We start from the raw sequence: 19,913 nt of genomic DNA on the forward strand, positions 1-19,913 counted from the left end.
ATTAATTAGAGGCAGATGTACACATGTTAGCTTTTTGGTTTTAAAGTATACAAAGAAATGGTCTTCATATTGCTTTATAACTGTTTTGTGAAACAGTTTCGTCAAGTAATCTTTTTTGTTCTTGTTGCTATATAGGATGAAAGAGAGGGACCTATCAATGCTGAATTATTGGAAAAATCAGGTTCAAATTTACCTATTTCTCCAGAAGAATATAAATCAAAAGATGACTCTATTATGGATGTACAAGTAAGCTGTGTTGCTTTGATTTTTAATAATATGCCCTTTCAAATTACTTCACAATATTGAAAACCTCTGTTTGGTCACCATATTGTGTATTGTTCGTTTTTTCACTTTGAACTACTTTGTTAGTTTTTTCACTTTGAAGTACTCTGTAACTGGACTTAAGATTACTTACCTGTTAATAGTACTACTTTTGAGAAAATGTAAAATTACAGATATAATAATAAATGTGACCAGTCTGTTGGTAGTAAAAGTTTGAGTATACATCCGCATTCTTCTTAGGTTCTGTTTTGGTTTATTATGGTGTATCTTGTCTCTTCAGATTTTGGGATGTTAGGAAACTTTTTTCTGACCTGAATCACTTGGAACAAAAGGAAATATTTTTATGTAGAACACAGAGTATTTTGATACCAAGATTTCCACTTATAGTGGGTATGAATAGATAATTGGTTAAAATATATTGTTTCCCTTTTCTCTCATGTTACATTCTGACTGTTGTTTTATTTTGTGCACCAGAATTTTGAAAAATACTAAAAACTAGGATATATATACCATAAACTGATCAGAATGCTGAGGTATCTGGAAACCATTTAATATCAGTAATGAGTGAAGGAATTGGGGATATTTGATCTGGAGGCAGAGGACTAAGGAAAAATGGAAATCTCAAATATTAGAAAAAAATACAAATTTCAACTCAGAATGAGGGAGAATTCTTTCTTTTTTAAAAAATACAGCCTTAGCTAATTTTTTTTTCATTTTTTAACCTTGCATTTTTTGCAAGAGCCAGGGCTATTTTATAACTTATTGAGTTATCTAAAGCGATATAGTTAGTTTCATTTTATTGGATTCTGGAAGACATTTGTCAAGGGTTTATGCATAGGAATAAGAGAAAAGTGATACCTGTAGCCCTTACAATTGGGTGACTATCCTGAACAGTCCTACCATTATTCATAAAACTTTTATTATGTTATAGTTGTGTTCAAATACTTCTGAGTGATTACCGTATCTTATATATTAATATTGTTCGTTATAGTAGCCACTATCCACATGTAGCCATTAAGCACTTGAAAAAATGTGGCTAATCCAAATTGAAATTTACTGTAAGTGTAAAATACACATCGGATTTTGAAGACTTAATTAAAAAATAGTATGTAGGTCGGGCGCAGTGGCTCACACCTGTAATCCCAGCACTTTGGGAGGCTGAGGCAGGTGGATCATGAGGTCAGAAGATCAAGACCATGCTGGCCAACATGGTGAAACCTTGTCTTTACCAAAAATACAAAATTAGCCGGGCATGGTGGTGAGTGCCTGTAGTCCCAGCTACTCTGGAGGCTGAGGCAGGAGAATTGCTTGAACCTGGGAAGTGGCAGTTGCAGTGAGCTGAGATCACGCCACTGCACTTTAGCCTGTGCGACAGAGTGAGACTCCATCTCAGGGAAAAAAAAGCATGTAAAGTATCTCACTAATTTTTAAATTTTGAATACATGTTCATAGAGTAATATAGTGCTTGATAATGAGACAGTAGTACTTTTCTCAAGTCCTCCATTATAAATATACAGGTGACTATTTGTATTTTTTTGTGAATTTCTCAGTGTAAATAATTCCCCAAGTGATCTACTTTATATTCTCCAGACTGCATGCCTTGAGGTTTTTTTTTTTCTGCTGTTATACTGGCCTTCCTTTTCTTTAAGGCCTAGCTCTTCTTCTTTCTTTTTTTTAAAGGGAGTCTCACTTTGTTGCCCAGGCTGGAGTGTAGTGATGTGATCTCAGCTCACTATAACCTCCACTTTCCTGGTTCAGGCAATTCTCCTGCCTCAGCCTCCCGAGTAGCTGAGGTGCCACCATGCCCAGCTAACTTTTGTATTATTAATAGAGACACGGTTTCCCTATGTTGACCAGGCTGGTCTCAAACTCCTGACCTCGTGATCCGCCTGCCTTGGCCTCCTGAAGTGCTGGAATTACAGATATGAGCCACCGTACCCAGTCCAGACCTAGCTCTTCTAGTTCATAATAGTCCTTAGTTTCTTTTTTTCTTGAGTTGAGCATGAGTACCTCTCACTTGATATTCATTTATTAAGCATTTAAACATCTACTGTGTGCTGGGTACTGTGCTGGACACTGGGAATATGAAGATCAAGAGGACATAGTTCTTACTTAGGAAATTTGTAGTGTAGTTGAAGAAGAGAGGGAGACATGAATAATGGCAATTGAGGTGTTACAGATGCAGTGATAAAACTGTACAGAGAACAGTGGAGGCATAGAGGAAAGGGAGTAGTTAATTCTGTTTAGGGTTGGTCTTGGAGGAGAAGGTGCTGATAGAAGTTTTCAAATATGAACAGGTGTGAGGTAGGTTTCACATTGTTTTGGAGACTTAAAGGCCCAGGGCATTCAAGACTGGAGGAGCAGCAAGAATCATATATTGCTTTGTGGTGTTACTTGAACATATCTTATGTTGTTGTTTATTGATAAACTAAACTGCTCAGGGTCAAGAACTATGTGTTGTACTGTTTTGTACATGTCCGTAGGGTTTCTTTGTTGCTACTAGCATGCATTAATTAGAGAAGAGAGAAATCTTTGTAGCTCCTGTTACAAAGTAGGAAATAGGAAGGGAGAAAGTTCTTGGTATATATGAAATGCCATGAAAAGTGCGTAGGGCCTGTATTTTCATATGAAATATATTCCTTAGGGTGGTAATATTGGAAGAAAGGATTTTTATAAAAGTACTTTTTTAGTGAACATTTTTTATATTGTCAATTTTCAGAAATACTTTCCATAAATGCCTATTCTGCTGAAGAGATGATGTATTAATCTCAACATTTAATTTAGCTGACTTTTTGTTTAAACAGAATACGGAGTCAAAAAAGTTAAGTCCACCTGTGGTGGAGACACTCCCTACAATTGATTTGCATGAAGATTCTTCCAGTGTAGTTGTGGACAGTGAAACTGTTGAAAATATTTCCAGCTCATCTACCTCAGAAATCACTCCAGTCTCAAAGCTTGAGTAAGTCATTACAAAAAACAAAAACAAACACAAAAAGAATCTCCTTAGTGATGGAAAAATTTCTTTAAAAGATAAAGTAGCTTGATATTCAAGTTTAAAGTTATATAACAGACCTAAATTACAATGCTTGTGTTTTGTTTGCATGTGTGTGCATGCCTTTGTGTGTTTTGAATATAATGATTTTATAACAAGTTTATTTAGTTAACTAACTCAGTGAAGCTGATAGATCCCATATGTGAAATCTCTATATAGTCTAAGTAAAGTAAGGTTTTACTTAAAAAACATAGTGCTTATTTGAATTATCTTCCCTACAATTATCAAAAACTTCAGTGTCACATTACTCATTTCTATTAAGTATCACTGCCATTTCATTTATGTTTATGTCTTTGTGTGAATAGCTACCTTTTTCAAACTTGATAATAAATATTCAGAGTGTTTAGGTTTAAATTATCCTTAATTTAGAAAATTTGTTATGTACTTCTCCTAGTACCTTCCTGCAAAAGTCAAAAAAACAAAACAGAATGTCCTTCTCTTAGTACTACATTAATCATTTCCTTTATCAAATGAGTTAATACAAATAAAGTATGTAGAAGAATAACTGGTACATAGGATAAATGTGTCAGTTAATATCATCCTTGCTTCTCAAGAATGTAAGGACCTGGGTTGAAGGAGTTGCACAAGATGTTATGGTTACCATTTAGGAGCTTGTCTCAATAAGGGCCAGGGAACAGGAGACATGTTGAGAAATAATGATAGTATTTCAACTTTTAAATTTAAATGATTCTGAAAGAATTTAAGGTTAGATACTATATGTCTGAATGGTGACTCCTATTCTTCCATTATATTAAACATGACTGGTTAATGAAATGGAGGTGAGGCAGGGAAAAATATTAAGGTTTATATTTTAAAAATGAAATCTAAGAACACCTTAAAAGTTTAGTGAAATGTCTTGAGATAATGATTTTTGATGGATGCCATGAGTAACAACTTTAGTGTTGGTAGAATTAATATAGTAGCAGATATAAATTTAAAAATCTTATTTTTTATAAGACCAAATATTAACCTCTAATATTTTGTTTTAATATTTGGTAAGTAATTATTTAGAAGCTGAGGACAATAACAGATCAAGTTAGCAATTGACTTTACGTGATATAAAATTTTCTTTCTTTGGTTTACATTATATTTTGGAAATCACTAATAGTATTTTTAATTTATATTACCTCAAGTTCATTTAATTACCAGATTTTATTTCTTGTTTCTTTTTTTAGTGAAATAGAAAAATCTGGTACTATTGCTATAACCAAACCAAGTGAAACCGAGCAATCTGAAACTGATTGTGATGTTGGTGAGGCCATTGATGCAAATGCTCCAATTGAACAACCTTCCTTTGTCAATCCACCTGACAGGTGGGTACAAGCAGTTTTGTCCTTCTTATGATTCTACAATAACAGCAGTGTCCTGTTTGAATGGACTTTGGTGTATGTTAAATTCCACTTTGATTGAGAGAAAGCTGATCTCTTTGTGTTTCTTCCTTGGTTTACTTTGTACATGTGTTATAAGAATTTAGATTGTATAGAATTTGTTATCCAGTAAAATCTATTTATTTAATATATCTTTTGGTTTTAAATAGCCTTGTTGGCCAGCATATAGAAAATGTGTCATCTTCACATGGCAAAGGAAAGATAACAAAATCAGAATTTGAATCAAAAGTTTCAGCAAGTGAACAGGGTGGTGGTGATCCAAAATCTGGATTGAATGCTTCAGATAATTTAAAAAATGAGGTAGGTATATAACTTGCACTGTCTCCTACTTCTTTATGTAATGCATTTTTGTTATTAGCTAAGCTTGTAGTAATTTGCTAACTGTATTTGTCATAAAATCAGGAAGATTAAGTAGACAATAACTTGTGGAACTGACGTGAACTGTGCTCCCTTAGAGCAAGTGATTCTGTTTCCAGTATAGTGTTTGTTACATAAAGTTGTTTCAAGTGTGAACTCTCTTTGGTTATATATTATTAAATGATTTTGTGCCACCATCAGCTGTTTGATACTAGATACATAAAGTCCTTATTTAATCAGCTTCATATAAAGCTATCAAGAAGAAGGTATGACTAATTACATCTAATTATCTTCAGAATGTAAGTTAATAATACAAGGTTAAACTTAGGTTCTTCAATCAGAATTATTTTAATGGAACATTTTACCTTTCATTATTTGTGTGTAAAATACAACCAGACCACCTTATATTTTAGAGGTGCGATTCTTATAATTAAGACAAGCCTTATCAGAGTGGAACAATTTTAGTTTCTTTTCTCCTTCTGAGTAGTACCTTGGCTTCATGTAGTGTAGAATTTCTTGAAGTAGTATCAACACAGCAATTTAAGCTTTCCTCAGGTAAGCAATAACTAAGTTACAGAGATGAAGTATACTCCATAAACTTAACAAAAACAAAAATAAATAAGGTCCAAGAGTAGTTCAGTGTGCTGACTACCACATCCATATTTGTTCCTTTTTAATTTGGGGGTCTTTTGTTCTCTGCTTTCTTTTTCACATATTTTCAGTGAATCTTCAGTTAGACTAAACTTCATTCTGGAGACTTTCACTATCATGGGATCAACTCTTTTGATGATGCTTCTTATTAATATAGGAACTCAGCATTTCATAGTCTAACATATTAAAGGAACTACTTTTCTCAATGATACAAAATCATGCATATGTTAAAGTTTAATTGTCAAATATCACATCCATGAATAAAATTAGATAAACATTAAAACACATTTCCTTTGAAGGTATTTATAGTAGTGTCAAATATAAAATTCAAGCATGGCAGCTAGCTTTGTCCTAGATTTGCTTGTTCTCCTTAACTTAGCAGACTGAAACTTCTTCATTACCTAAGAGACTTAAACTGTTTGTGTGTCTATGCTAATAGGCAAAAGAGTTGAATTTAATTAACTGTATTAATTACTTTCTAAATAGTATCCCAGAAAAATCATGGCAGATAATGAGCACATTATGAGTAATAGCCAATAGTTTTGTGTAGTATTCACTTCAGAATAACTGCTCCATCTGAGTGGGAGAGCATTTGCTTTCTGGTGCAGGTGGATCCTTGTGCCAGCCTTTATTTCAAGGATCTGTGAGACCCTTTTTGTCCAGCTTATATAGAGAATGATTTTGTTGTATTGTTTATAGACAATGTATTACAAAGTGACTTTTATTGTATTCTCTTATTTGTTGCAAGGAAGATATAGTGATTTCTTTGGCTGGGCCTCAAGGGTAAATGTATGTTCTTTTTGTTGCAGTTTTTATGTTTGAGCTTTATGGTGTTAGTATCTCAGCTAGATAAATTTTAATAAGTGTGTGTTTCTTGTTTATTTTCTCAATTACCTGATGCCGGACAGGCAAGCGCCAAAATTAGGGCTTAGCTCAGAAGGGTTCTTGGCTTCACCCAGGAAAGAATTCAAGGGCAAGCCAGTGGTGTTAAACAGCAACTTTAATTGAAGTAGCAGTGTACAGCAGCAGCAGCAGAGGTACTGCTCTTTACAAAGTAGGGCTACCCCATAGGCATTGTGCTCAGAATAGCAGCTCATAGGCAGTTCTGTAGTCATGCTTATACATGCTTTTAATTATATGCAAATTAAGGTTGGTTTATGCAGAAATTTCTAGGAAAAAGGTGGTAAATTCCGGGTTGTCATGTTATTGTTATGGGAAGGGGTGGTAACTTTTGGGTGTTGCCATGGAAAGAGGTGGCAACCTCCATGTGTTGCTGTGGCAGTGGTAAACAGACATAGCACATTGGTGGACTTGCTTATGGAAATATGCTTCTGTCTGGGACCTGGTTTAGCTAGCCCTCAATTTGATCTGATATCCAAGACCTGCCTCCAGAATTGAATCCCACCTCCCTAATTCATTCTTCCCTCAGAGATTAGATATTCCTTCTTAATCTTAAGAAGGCTATACAAGGGCAGAGATCCATCTTCTGTAACTGTTTCCTGCTGAGTTTACTAGGTGTCTAGCACCAGAGAAGTGAAAATCTGTATACCTAATAGGGGCCCAGAGACAGGATGAGTTGGAAGCTTTGTGCTAACATTGTCTGTACCTGGAACTTTTGTAATCTAAGACAAACTTTACTAAGAGGTTAAACAAGCAAGGACCAAAAATTAGTAACAAGACAGCCTTCAAAGGTCCTAGAAGAGGTATGTAAAAACCAGTTGAGACTTGGGAAGGCACTTTTGGTAGTTGACCAGATATAGTCGCAGTAAATGCCCTGGTTATATCTGTAACTGTAGTTTACTCATAGATTTTTTTGGATGTTAATCTCAACTTGTCTGGAGTTGTTAATATGTGTGCAGCAGGTATTATTAATAACTGCACATACTCTACCTTGTTCAGCTAGTAAACAGTCCACTGCTAGTCTGTTTTTGAGAAATACATTTGCCAAAGAGTCTAGGGACTCTTGAGTTCTGTTTAGTGCGTGACCTGTGTTGGTGACTAAGGGGCCTACCGTTTTAGTCAAGTTGTTTAAGGTTCACTTGTGATAAGCAAAGCCACTCCAGGGTAATGCTGCCCTGATTCCTACTAGAATTCATCCTATTGCTCATTTAGTTCTGGTGTTATTCAGCTCTTATGACTGTGACTCCTGAAGGGGCAAGAGTGGCTAACATACATTCACCTCAGTTCCAAGTTTTGATACACAAGGGAAAGCTACTCCTAAAAGAGCAGATGTTGACTTTTAACTATTTAGAATTAAAAAACAGATGACTATCTGGAGAGTCAGGAGTAGTTATGGGGTGTGACTTCTTCCCATTCATGGCCACAAAGAAAAATGAGTTGAATTGGGGCACAGACAGAGACCCTGTGGGGTGTGATCTTTATTCTTTGTTTGTTTTCCCCTGTATATTCTAATCCTGGAGAAGCCACCACATATGTCTCCTTGCTTACACATAGAATTCCATTTACCTCACTGTGGCATTGTATCTTGGCAGCTAGAGTTGGATTCAGAGCAATGCAGGGAAACTTCTGCTTTTGAGTCATTAACACAACAGTGGGTGCAAAAAGTAGGATCATGAGTACACTGGAGAGATACATACCCAACTTCCTAGGTCCAGGTAATGGTGGGGAGGTTCAGGTGGAATTCATTCAGTGGGGGACAGTTTGTTCCACTTAACAAGTAGGGATTTGGGTATTTTAGGATTGCTATGGTTAGTTAGGAGATCTGTGGGGACAGTTGAGAGATTTTCTGGATAAGCCAGAAGATTGAAATTTTATCCTGGGGATGTTGATGACAAATCCAGCAACCATGAAGGTGGTTCCCTGATGCTATAATTGTTGAAATATTTACTGGAGTGTTCTGTTTCTACCCATGTTGGATCAGGGCAATTGGGAGAGCAAACAAGATTGATGGTGACAACATGATGTCCAATTGGGCCTTAGCATGACCTATGGGCTCTACACCCAGACAAGGACAAGAGAGATGTTTCCTATGAGGTTGGCTAAAGCGATCAAAAAGAAGTATTACAATATTTTGTTCAAAAGGGTTCAAGGACCAATGAGTACTCACCCACCTCCACTCTTGTCTGGCCCACAACATCCACTGGCTACAAGTCCCCTGACTATAAGTTCCCTGGCCACAGGCGTCCGACTGAGGGACCCAGTGGACCTGGGGCAGGCAAGACACCACCTCAGCATCGGCACAGGAGAAAATAAAATCTTTGCCATTAACATTGCATCCAGCACCTTCTGACAAAAAGGGGAATACAAAACAAAAATCAAAATCCATAGCCCCCCAACAAACTGAACACTTGCTCCCTTCCTGGCCAAAGGGAATAGATGTGGGCAGGTACCTACCAGCCCCCTAAACACTTCTAAGCAATATAAGAGTCAAAACCAAAAGCCAAAATAGGTGGCTCATCAAGAAAAAACAACAGCATAGAATTAAGCTATACTGGGAGAAAACACTGCTCCTACAGACCTCTAAGACTAAACATTTTAGCATCAGGCCACAGCAGCAGTCATACTTGTAGGAAAAATCTCACGGGAGCTGATAGAAAAGTTAAAGGAGTTACATGAATCTGAGAAGCTTTCAAAAGAAATAGATTACAGGATTATAAAGCAAAATTTCTGGTAATTTAGCAAATTAACATTTTAAGAAAATTGGGTTTTAACATGTAGACCATTGTTTAGAAAGTGTATTGTAAACAATTTCCTTTGATTATAACAAGTTTAATCATGCACAAAATTTCTTTTATAAAGTCTCCTTTATGAACCTTATCACGACATAACACAGACCCTCTACAATATGCTTAAATTTTCTGACTTGTCTGATGGTTTAGCTCTGTGTCCACACCCACATGTTGAATTGGAATCTCCATATGTTAGAGGAGGGGCCTAATGGAAGGTGATTGAATCATGGTGGCAGAATTTCCCCTTGCTGTTCTTGTGATAGTGAATGACTTCTTATAAGATGTGGTTTAAAAGTGTGTAGTGTTTCTCCCTTCACTCTTTTCCTCCTGCACTGCCATGTAAAGAAGGTACTTGCTTCCCCTTTGTCCTTCTGCTGTGATTGTAAGTTTCCTGAGGCCTCCCCAGCCATCCTTCCCATACAGCCTGAGGAACTGTGAGTCAATTAAAAATTAAACCTCTTTTCTTCATAAATTACCAAGTCTCAAGAGTTCTTTATAGCAGTTTGAGAACAGACTAATATGGAAAATTGGTACCAGAGAAGTGAGGCATTGTTTTAAAGATACTTGAAAATGTGGAAGCAACTTTGAAATTGGGTAATGGGCAGATGTGGACAGTTTGGAGGGTTCAGAAGAAGACAGGAAGATAACAGAGTTTGGAACTTCCTAGAGACTTGTTGAATGGTTTTGACCAGAATACTGATAGCGATATTGACAGAGAAGTTCAGGCTGAGGTGGTTTCAGATGGAGATGAAGAACTCATTGGGGATTTGAGCAGAGGTGACTCTTACTGTGATGTAGCAAAGAGACTGGTGGCATTGTGCCTCTGCTTTAGGGATCTGTGGAACTTTGAACTTGAGAGAGATGATTTAGGATATCTGGCAGAAATTTCTAAGCAGCAAAGCATTCAAGATGTGGCCTGGCTACTTCTAAAAGCCTGTGCTCATTTGCATAAACAAAGAAATGGCCTAAAACTGGAACTTACATTTAGAAGGGAAGCAGAGCATAAAAGTTTGGAAAATTTGCAGCCTGACCATGTGGTAGAAAAGAAAAACCCATTTTCTGGGGAGAGATTCAAGGCTGCAGAAATTTGCATAAGTAAAGAGGAGCCAAATGTTAATAGCCAAGAAAATGGAGGATATGCCTTTAGGTCATTTCAGAGATCTTCATGGCAACCCCTTCCATCATAGGCCAGGAGGCCTAAGAGGGAAAAATGGTTGTGTGGCCAGGCCCATGGTCCTGCTGCTGTGTGCAGCCTCGGGACATAGTGCCCTGCACCCCAGCTGCTCCAGCTTCAGCCATGGTTGTAAGGGGCCAAGGTACAGATCAGACCATTGCTTCAAAGAGTGCAAGTCCCAAGCCTTCACAGCTTTCATGTGGTATTGGGCCTATGGGTGCACAAAGGGCAAGAGTTGAGGTTTGGGAACTTCTGCCTAAATTTCAGAGGATGTGTGGCAGTGTCTGGAGGTCCAGACAGAAGTCTGCTGCAGGGACGGAGCCCTCATGGACAACATCTATTAGGGCAGTGTAGAGGGGAAATATGGGGTGGGAGCTCACAACCCCCAGAGTCCCCTTGGGGCACTGCCTAATGGAGCTGTGAGAAGAAGGCCATCATCCTCCAGCAACAGCTTGCACCTTGTACCTGGAAAAGTTGCAGGCACTCAACAGCAGCTCATGAAAGCAGCTACGGGGGCTCTACCCTGCGGAACCACATTGGTGGAGTTGCCTAAGGCCTTGGTAATGAGTTCTCATGTGATCTGGTTGTTTAAAACTGTGTTGCACTTCACCCCTTCACTCTCTTCCTCCTGCACCACCATGAAGGTGCTTGCTTCGCCTTCACCCTTCCACCATGATGGTAAGTTTCCTAAGGCCTCCTCAACCATGCTTGCTGTACAGCCTGCTGAACTGTAAGTCAGTTAAACCTCTTTTTTCATAAATTACCCAATCTTAGGTAGTTCTTTATAGCAGTGTGAGAGTGGACTAATAATGTTGTCCTATACTACCTCTTTCTTAAATAACCAGACATTTTACTTTCAAATGTAAGATTTCTCCCTCATATAAGATTACTCTTTTATTATATCCTTTTTTGCAAAACAAAGAGAAAAGAAAACATTTTCTATTTATAACATTCTTTATGTCTCTCTTCTCTACTTTCTGGTTCCCTCACATTTTGAATTTCCCTTTTAATAACTTCCAAATTAAACAAAAAATTTTTCCCAGTAAAAAAATACATTTCTTTAGCACATTTTGTGTAAACCTAGGCAGCAAGAAATCCTGAACTGCCTACCAGACATTGGAATTTTATAGATGAGAACCCTTCTATCATTTTTAGATTTTATACCATACAATAAGCTCAATATTTAAGATTCTATTCTATTCTATTCTCATGCCATTTTCAAGCCTATGAACATAAGTAATTTACCTAGGAATGGTTTGCTGAAGGGGAGACTTCAGAGGCCCTGACTTGCTGGAGTATGTACCTGGTAGTGGAGACACTGAGAAAATAGGTAGCCACTTGTCTGCTGCTGTAGGTGGCTGTCTATTTGAGGTCAGGAGCCTGTGAACTCCCAGTTCCTTTGACCAAGAGGGGCGGTTATAAGCAAAGCAGTTATGAGACAGCTGCCAAGAAGGGGCTTGCAACTGGCTATTAGGAAAATAATACTTCTAATTTTAGGACAGAAAAGGGCAAGATTAATATTCTCCTAGGGAGAGGGGCTATAAGCCACAGTCCTAAAGGGAATGTCAGTGCCAAAAACCCCAGAGCATCTGGAGTTCAGTCTATAATACCAGTGCTGAAAACCCAGAGTGCCTGCTTTTCACCCAGTGAGGGGCCCCTCACCAATGCCAAAAACCCTGGGGCACCCAGGGTTTAGCCAACAGTGACTCACTACCAAGTTGAGGTCACAGAATGTGACTTTGGTGTCCCAGAGTCAACACACGGGGGGAACCTCTCTCAACCACGTGTCCCACCTCAAACAGTTGCCCACACACAGTTAACAGAAAGTTAAAAGCAAACAGTAAGACTGCACACATATCAGGATTGAAAATGAAATGACCGGTGGAATCATAAAATAGAGGGAAAGGACCAGTGGAAGAAGTGGTAAGGGTGTGTTTCAGGGCACTCTAATGATGGGGGACTTTTAAATGACCACTTAGCCAAAGGCTTTTATTCCCTAGCTTACTTGGTATTATGGAGGGTGGTAGACTGGACACATCCATCCACAGAAGCCAAAATGTGACTGTTCTTCAATGTGAGACCTGGGCAAAGGTCTCTCCAGGTTCCCTCAGCTTGGGTGGGCTCAGCTGCTGCAGTGGGAGGGGTTTGCACAGGGGCTGGTAACCCACTGGGTTGCCTGTCAGAGCAGTGGGTCCCGTATGAGGTGGTAGTACTATGGCTACTTGCTCATCTGCTCAGCTGTGCTGTCTGCCAGGGAAAATAATGGCTCTCAGAAGAGCCTTTGATTAGTATTAGAGCTCAGGTGTTACAGCTCTGCTTAGTTTACCTCTCTGCTCATCTCATCCACTGCCATCTCTCACTGTTTGCTAACTGCTGTCTCTTGTTGTCCCTTGCTGTTTTCTCGTTGTTTCTCTGACTGCCATCTCTCATTGTCTCCTGCCAGTCACCTGCTCTCCATCTCTACTGTTGCATCATCTTGCCTCTCCTCCAATCACTGCCATCTCTGCTTTCTTCATCCCTTTGTGGTCACCAGATGATTCAGGACAGGGAAGCTTCCAAATTGGGGCTTAGCCCAGGAGGGTTCTTGGCTTCACCTAGGAAAGAATTCAAGGGCTAGCTGATGGTGTTAAACAGCAATTTTTATTGAAATGGCTGTTACAGCAGCAGCAGCAGTACTGCTCCTTGTGGAACAGTGCTACCCCACAGGCAGTGTGCCTAGAGTAGCAGCCCAGAGGCAGTTCTGCAGTCATATTTATATCCACTTTTAATTATATGCAAATTAAGGGGTGGTTTATGCAGAGATTTTTAGGAAAATGGTGGTAACTTCCAGGTTGCTGGATACTTGTCATGGAAAGGGGTTGTAACTTCCAGCTGTTGCCATGGCAATGCTAAACTGACAAGGCACGCTGATGGGTGTGTTTTATGGAAACTGCTCCTGCCCTGGACCTGTTTTATCTAGTCCTTGATATGTTTTGGTGTCCGAGCCCTGCCTCGAGTCAGTTGAGTCCTGTTTCCTATCTTATATTCAAACTAGATTTTTGTTATATAATTAAAAAAATTAAATTTGTGGTAATACTAGCTCTTTTATCTTTTTCTGCCATGTATTGTTTTAAATCACCATACACTTCATTTAGTAAATCAACTTGTTCTGTAAAACACTCTGAGATGGAAATTGGGTTGGGACCAAATTGCTGTCTTCCTAAAGGGAGGTTTGGAAATGGCTCTACTTCCTTTGAAGTAAAAAAGAAATTATAGTCCCAGAAGTTACGGGTATTTCATGTTAGTACTCAAAAGCATGCTCATATACAGCAAATGTATACTAAATGAGACTTGTATTGTTTACAAGACTTTGCTGTCTAATAGATTTTGTACACTTCTTAAGACTTCAAAACTTTATTTTAGGAATACAGAAATGATTTGATGGTGGAATAAATATGTGTATTCATTATTCAGTTTAAGAGAAAAAAAACATAAGATTGTGTGCCCTTCCCCAGTATTCTTTCTCTTGTCTTCAGATATAACCATTATCTTGAATTTACGGGTTTTTTTTTTGTTTAGTTTTAGAGCTTTACAAATAAATATAAACAATATATACTATTATATGGCTAGTTTGATATAAATGACAGTCTTACCTTAAGTAACATTTTATTCAGCAATGTTTTTGAGATTTGTTCATTGTTTCCATTCCTGTTTATAGTGACTAGTACAGTTTATCCATTCATCAATTAATGCATATTTAGGTTATTATTTTTTGATATTAAAAGCACTGCTACAGTGAGCATTCTTATGCATATCTTTTAGACACATGTTTTCACTTAGAGTTATACATGGGCTGTATTTAAGGGGTATGTACATCTTTATATTGCTAAATTTTAAACTCCTTTTAGCAGTCTGATAGATTTTCCTTGGCTCAACAGACATTTCACACTTGGCCACAGACTATCACACTTTAAACTCCATCAGATTTGTGTAATCTCTGTTAGCATGCCCCAACCCCCAGGCCACAGACCAGTACCAGTCTGTGGCCTGTTAGGAACCAGGCCACACCACAGGAGGTGAGTGGCAGGTAAGCAAGCATTACCACCTGAATTCTGCCTCCTGTCATATCAGTGGTGGCATCAGATTCTCATATGAGTGTGAACCTTATTGTGAACTGCACAGGTGAAGGATCTAGGTTGTGTACTCTTTATAAGAATCTAACTAACGCCTTATGATCTAAGGTGGAACAGTTTCATCCCAGAACCATCTCCCTAACCCTCCATGGGAAAATTGTTCTCCATGAAACTGGTCCCTGGTTTCAGAAAGGTTGTGGACCACTGATTTATATGATATCTCTGGCTTTCATTTGGATTCCATGATTATTACTGAAAGTTTATTTATTTTTCCTGAATTTACTGATTTTGTTCTTTGCTTCCCACCCACCCCATTCCCTTATTTGATTTGTTGATACTCTTTATATTTGATAATAATTCTTTGTTTACTGAATGTGTTGCAAATACTTCTCTCAGTGTGTGACTTACTCTTTCATGTCATTTATGGTTAACCTAGCCAAATGTGTCACCTTTTAAATATGATTTATGCATTCTGCATCTTGTTAACATGATTTGTAAAGATTTTTAAATGTTCTTCTAAAATGTAAAGTTTTGTTTTTTCACATTTAGGTTTTTATATTTGCCTTAAAATTTTTATGTACATAGTATTTCTTTTTAAGGATTTTGTGGAAATAATATTAAAACATGTAAAATTAGCCAGCTTCCTTTAATGGATGTATTATCTTAACTTATATTTTAAGGTGGATGCACTGCAAGTATATGATTTGTTCATTTGTGCAGATTATGTATGAGTAATTTTTTGCTTTAGGGTTTTATATAGATTATTATCTTTTTAACAACCTATGCTTATATCACTAACAAGTGAAGGAACACATCCTTCACTTGAACGTTTTAATTATTTAGTTAATTTAACGTATTTAATTAACTTATATTTTAAGGTGAACGCACTGCAAGTATATGATTTGTTCATTTGTGCAGATTATGTATGAGTAATTTTTGCTTTAGGGTTTTATAGATTATTTATAGATTATTATCTTTTTAACAACCTATGCTTATATCACTAACAAGTGAAGGAACACATCCTTCACTTGAACGTTTTAATTATTTCAAGAGAAATTCAACTTTTAAGTAAACCAAAACTTTTCTTTTTACCTTTTTTATTTTTTCAAAACATCATTCATTATAAAATGGAACTTTAATTTGACAGAAACATATGTATTTATTTCTAAAATTTATTTGTATTCTTTGAAAGTTAGAGTCTCTTTATTTTTTGCTGTTTCTTTCAGAGTTCTGATTATACGAAACCAGGAGAAATTGACCCTACATCTGTAGCAAGTTCCAAAGATCCAGAAGATATACCAACGTTTGATGAATGGAAGAAGAAAGTTATGGAAGTAGAAAAAGAAAAAAGTAAGAAAGTATTTGAGTTCTTTAAAAACTTTTTTTTTTTAAGTTTATGGTATGGTTTTAATATGCTGTTTTCTTTTGTTGATTGATAAAACAAAATAAAACTTACTTTTGAAATCTTTTTAAAGGTGAAACTTACCAAGTTTTTGTTGATCCATCCATATATCGTGTACCTGTATATAATTACATACAGTTTTTGTTTTAATTAGAATCCATTCTTGTAAATTATTAAGCGAGCATAAAATAAGGAAGGAATAGCAGTGGTTTTCATCACAATATGAGGAAAATTGAGGCATGGAAACTATTTTAAGATTCATATGGCACTAAAAAAGAACTTGCATAAAATCCTTGGGTTTAAAATATTCTTTAATTTACCAAAAGGTGTTTAACATGTGGTGTTTCAAGAACATACCAAAAAGCTTACCTATGTTATGAGAGAGGGGAGGGTGGCTAAAATTATAGTTAATTTATTCCCTTTATAATGGGCGTGTTAGGTGCAGCAAACCACCATGGCACATGTTTTCCTGTGTAACAAACCTGCACATCTTGCACATGTACCCTGGAGCTTAAAGAAAATAAAATAAAATGATTTGAAAAATACATCCTTAATAGATATTTATAATAGATGTAAATACAGAAAGCTCTTATTCTCATGGACAAGCTTCATATTGTGAGTTATATTACTTAGACATAAATTAAGTAATATAGAATTTTGTAGTTAATTTGTTTTTGGGGGATATTTTAAAGCTATTGAGGTGACACACTTTGATTTTTTTAATAAATTTTTAAAATATTCTCTCAAGTTAGTTAAAACCTGTTCTTTTCTAGAAGACAGCTTATTGCTTTTGAGATCAGTGTTGCTAGAGGTATTTTCAGTCATAATCATCAAATATATCTATGTTTATAATAAGGTTTGTCTGCAGGTCAGTCAATGCATCCATCTTCTAATGGAGGTTCACATGCCACCAAAAAGGTCCAGAAAAATCGAAATAATTATGCCTCAGTAGAATGTGGTGCCAAAATTCTAGCAGCTAATCCAGAAGCCAAGGTAGGTACTTAAGTATGAAATTTTATATATATAGGAAATTAGTGACTTTTTAAAATATAGCCATTTGTTTACTGGGAACTACATTTTAATGTGGTTTATTTTATTCACTAGTAAAAGCAGAATATGCTTTCAAAACATTACCTTGTATGAATTCTTATTTATATTGGCTGATATATTTTACCCTGCATTTTTTAACTTTCAAAACCCATATGAAATTTTAAAAAGAAAATAACTAAAATATTATTTTTTTCTTTAATGTAACAGGCATTTATTTTTAAATGTATTGTTGTAAGACTGATTTAGTGCTGTAGCCATGAATGGTGAATCTTAGCCACTTCTGTGCTTTTTTCTCAAGTGAGTGTCTTATAGTCTTAGGTGTACTTAAAATCTAAAAATACAGAAGTCCTAGAAAACTTTAAAGTTAAAATAAATACTTTTTTCATTAATTTGTTTCCTTTCTCTTTTTAAAATAGAGCACATCTGCTATTCTTATAGAAAATATGGATCTTTATATGTTGAATCCTTGTAGCACTAAAATTTGGTAAGTAATACACAATTTTAAAAAGTATATGCTACATACATATGCATATTATGTTAAGCTTTTATATTAGGGTTAGATTGATTTATATAATCATTTAATAAGCAATTATGATTGATTAGTGCTGATACTATGCAAAATTGAGGACAAAATGCCTTCCTTTCCTTTTGAGGAGGTCACAAAATGCAAACAATGACAGACATGGTAAAACAATTATGAAATGGTTAAAAAATTCCTGTTGAAAGGGTATTATTGAAAGAGTGATATGTGTAACTACAAGAGGAGGTGAGAGATGTTTTCCTAGAAGAGGTAATTCCTGAGCTGAACCTTGAAAGATTAATAGGAAGTGGCAGATGAAGGAGGCAGAGGTATTCAGGAACTGTAAGAATAAGGGGGCAGTGCTAAAAAGGAATATGTTTCTTCTGGGTGACTGTTAGATGTTACAAAAAGAAAGGTACAGTGAGAGTAGGAGTGGAACGTAAGCCTGGAGCATTCATTTATTTATAAGTAGGCCGTCCAGGGCTATGTATACCCAGCTTAAACATTTTTGAACTTTATCTTAAAGACCATGAAGGGCAGTATTTGTTTTAAGTAAGAAAGTGACATGATCTCACTGGCATTTTAGGAAGGCTTGTCCTTAAAGGGTAGCCTACAGATTGCAATTGTAAGCATGGTTTGGAACCTATTGTCATAGTCTGGGTGAGAAATAAGGATTGTGATTAAGAAATAGGCAAGTTAGATTCAGAGGAGAGGAATATATCTGAAAGAGATTTGTAGCAGATAAAATTGGCAGCTCTTGGTCAGTATTTGGATATGAAGAAGAGAGAGACATCCAGGAAATTTCCCAGTATTTTGGCTTCACTGCTTGGATCTATGATTCTGCCATTAACTAAGTATATAGGAAAATGAAAAGATATATGGGAAAAATTAATGTGATATACTAATAATTTTATTAGATGACTTGATTTTATTGCACAAAGCAGCTATTTGAAAAAGAACTGAGGAAAACCATCATCATGTTGATTTACTGGATTGAATGAATTAATGAATGAATGAAATATTTTTCTTTTAAATTTAAGGAGACACTCTTTAAACCTTAAAGGTAATACTTATTCTTTTCTACTCTTGGCTTTCATTCTTTTGGAAATCTGTACATTTAGATTCATCTTGAAAATGAATCGTACTATTTAAGGGCAGTAAGGGATGGATTCTGTAAACTTAATTTTTCCTTATGCCATTTGATTTGTGTATTGAAGAAATGATTATTTGAGATCATAATCAAAATTTATTCTTTCGAGGTTTTTGATTTTATTTGTCAGTGACAAATTATTATACTCAAAAGTATTTTGCATTTCAAGCAAAGCCATGCTGGATGAAGTCATATGAAGCAGTCATTTTTTTTTATTATGGTTTGTAGAATAAATGATCATGGCTACCCATTTGTATTTTAATGTTTCTACCAGACAGCATGTATAGTATATACCATATGATACATTTCAGTCAACAGTGGCAGTCTTTGGTATCTGTGGTATGGTATATACCATATGGTGACACATTTCAGTCAGCAATGATAGTAGCATGTATGAAGGTAGTCCCATAGGTTATAATGCCATATTTTTACTATGCCTTTTCTATGTTTAGATATACAAATACTTAATATTTTGTTACAATTTCCCACAATATTTAATACAGTAATATGCTCTACAAGTTTGTAGCCTAGGAGCAATAGGTGTATAGCCTAGATGTATAAGTAAACTGTACCATCTAGGTTTGTGTAAGTATAGTCTGTGATTGTGACAAAACATAACAATGTATTTCTCAAATGTATCCCTGTTATATAGCAACACATGATTGTATTTGTACATATGTATTTACTAGATAGTTTACTTTTTGCACATTTATGTTTGTGTCTTTTCATCCTGTGATTAAAGAGCCTCAGAACATCTTTAACTGATTTCACCTGGTTTAAGTAGATTCCTCCTCCCCCATCTAAGGGGAGTTAGTAAGACCACACTCTCTAACAATAGCTTTATAAGTCTTAATATCTAATAGAGTGAATTTATGTACCTCATCCTCTGCAGAAGTGTCTTCATTGTTATTGTCCCATTGTTTTTTCTTTTTTTTTTTTCCCTCTCATCCCATTTATTAAAGAAACAGTAAGAAAAGATACAATGCAAGAAAACCACCAACCATCCTTTCACATCAGGCTGAACAAAGCACAGTGATTTATTCCCTTCATTCCCTCACCCCCACCCCAATTCCCATATTCCCATCC

General features: G+C 36.2%; 1 protein-coding gene across 6 annotated transcripts in view; it reads left to right on the forward strand.

Moving 5' to 3' along the window:
* The window catches only part of SUCO (SUN domain containing ossification factor), a 78,584-nt gene that overhangs the window by 19,602 nt on the left and 39,069 nt on the right, over window positions 1-19,913 (forward strand). For 3 of the 6 annotated variants that reach the window (XM_064370659.1, XM_064370658.1, XM_064370661.1), the window contains exons 3-9: window positions 136-246; window positions 3,087-3,241; window positions 4,510-4,647; window positions 4,872-5,022; window positions 15,932-16,055; window positions 16,976-17,100; window positions 17,574-17,641. In XM_064370659.1, coding sequence (XP_064226729.1) covers window positions 136-246; window positions 3,087-3,241; window positions 4,510-4,647; window positions 4,872-5,022; window positions 15,932-16,055; window positions 16,976-17,100; window positions 17,574-17,641 — 872 coding nt within the window. Of the gene's footprint in view, window positions 1-135; window positions 247-3,086; window positions 3,242-4,509; window positions 4,648-4,871; window positions 5,023-15,931; window positions 16,056-16,963; window positions 17,101-17,573; window positions 17,642-19,913 lie in introns of all 6 variants that reach the window. The other 3 variants (XM_064370656.1, XM_064370657.1, XM_064370660.1) reach the window with 1 other exon arrangement.

This window comes from Aotus nancymaae, unplaced genomic scaffold (assembly GCF_030222135.1).
Source record: "Aotus nancymaae isolate 86718 unplaced genomic scaffold, 86718_ANA_hifiasm-v0.15.2.pri h1tg000108l, whole genome shotgun sequence".
NCBI lineage: Eukaryota > Metazoa > Chordata > Mammalia > Primates > Aotidae > Aotus > Aotus nancymaae.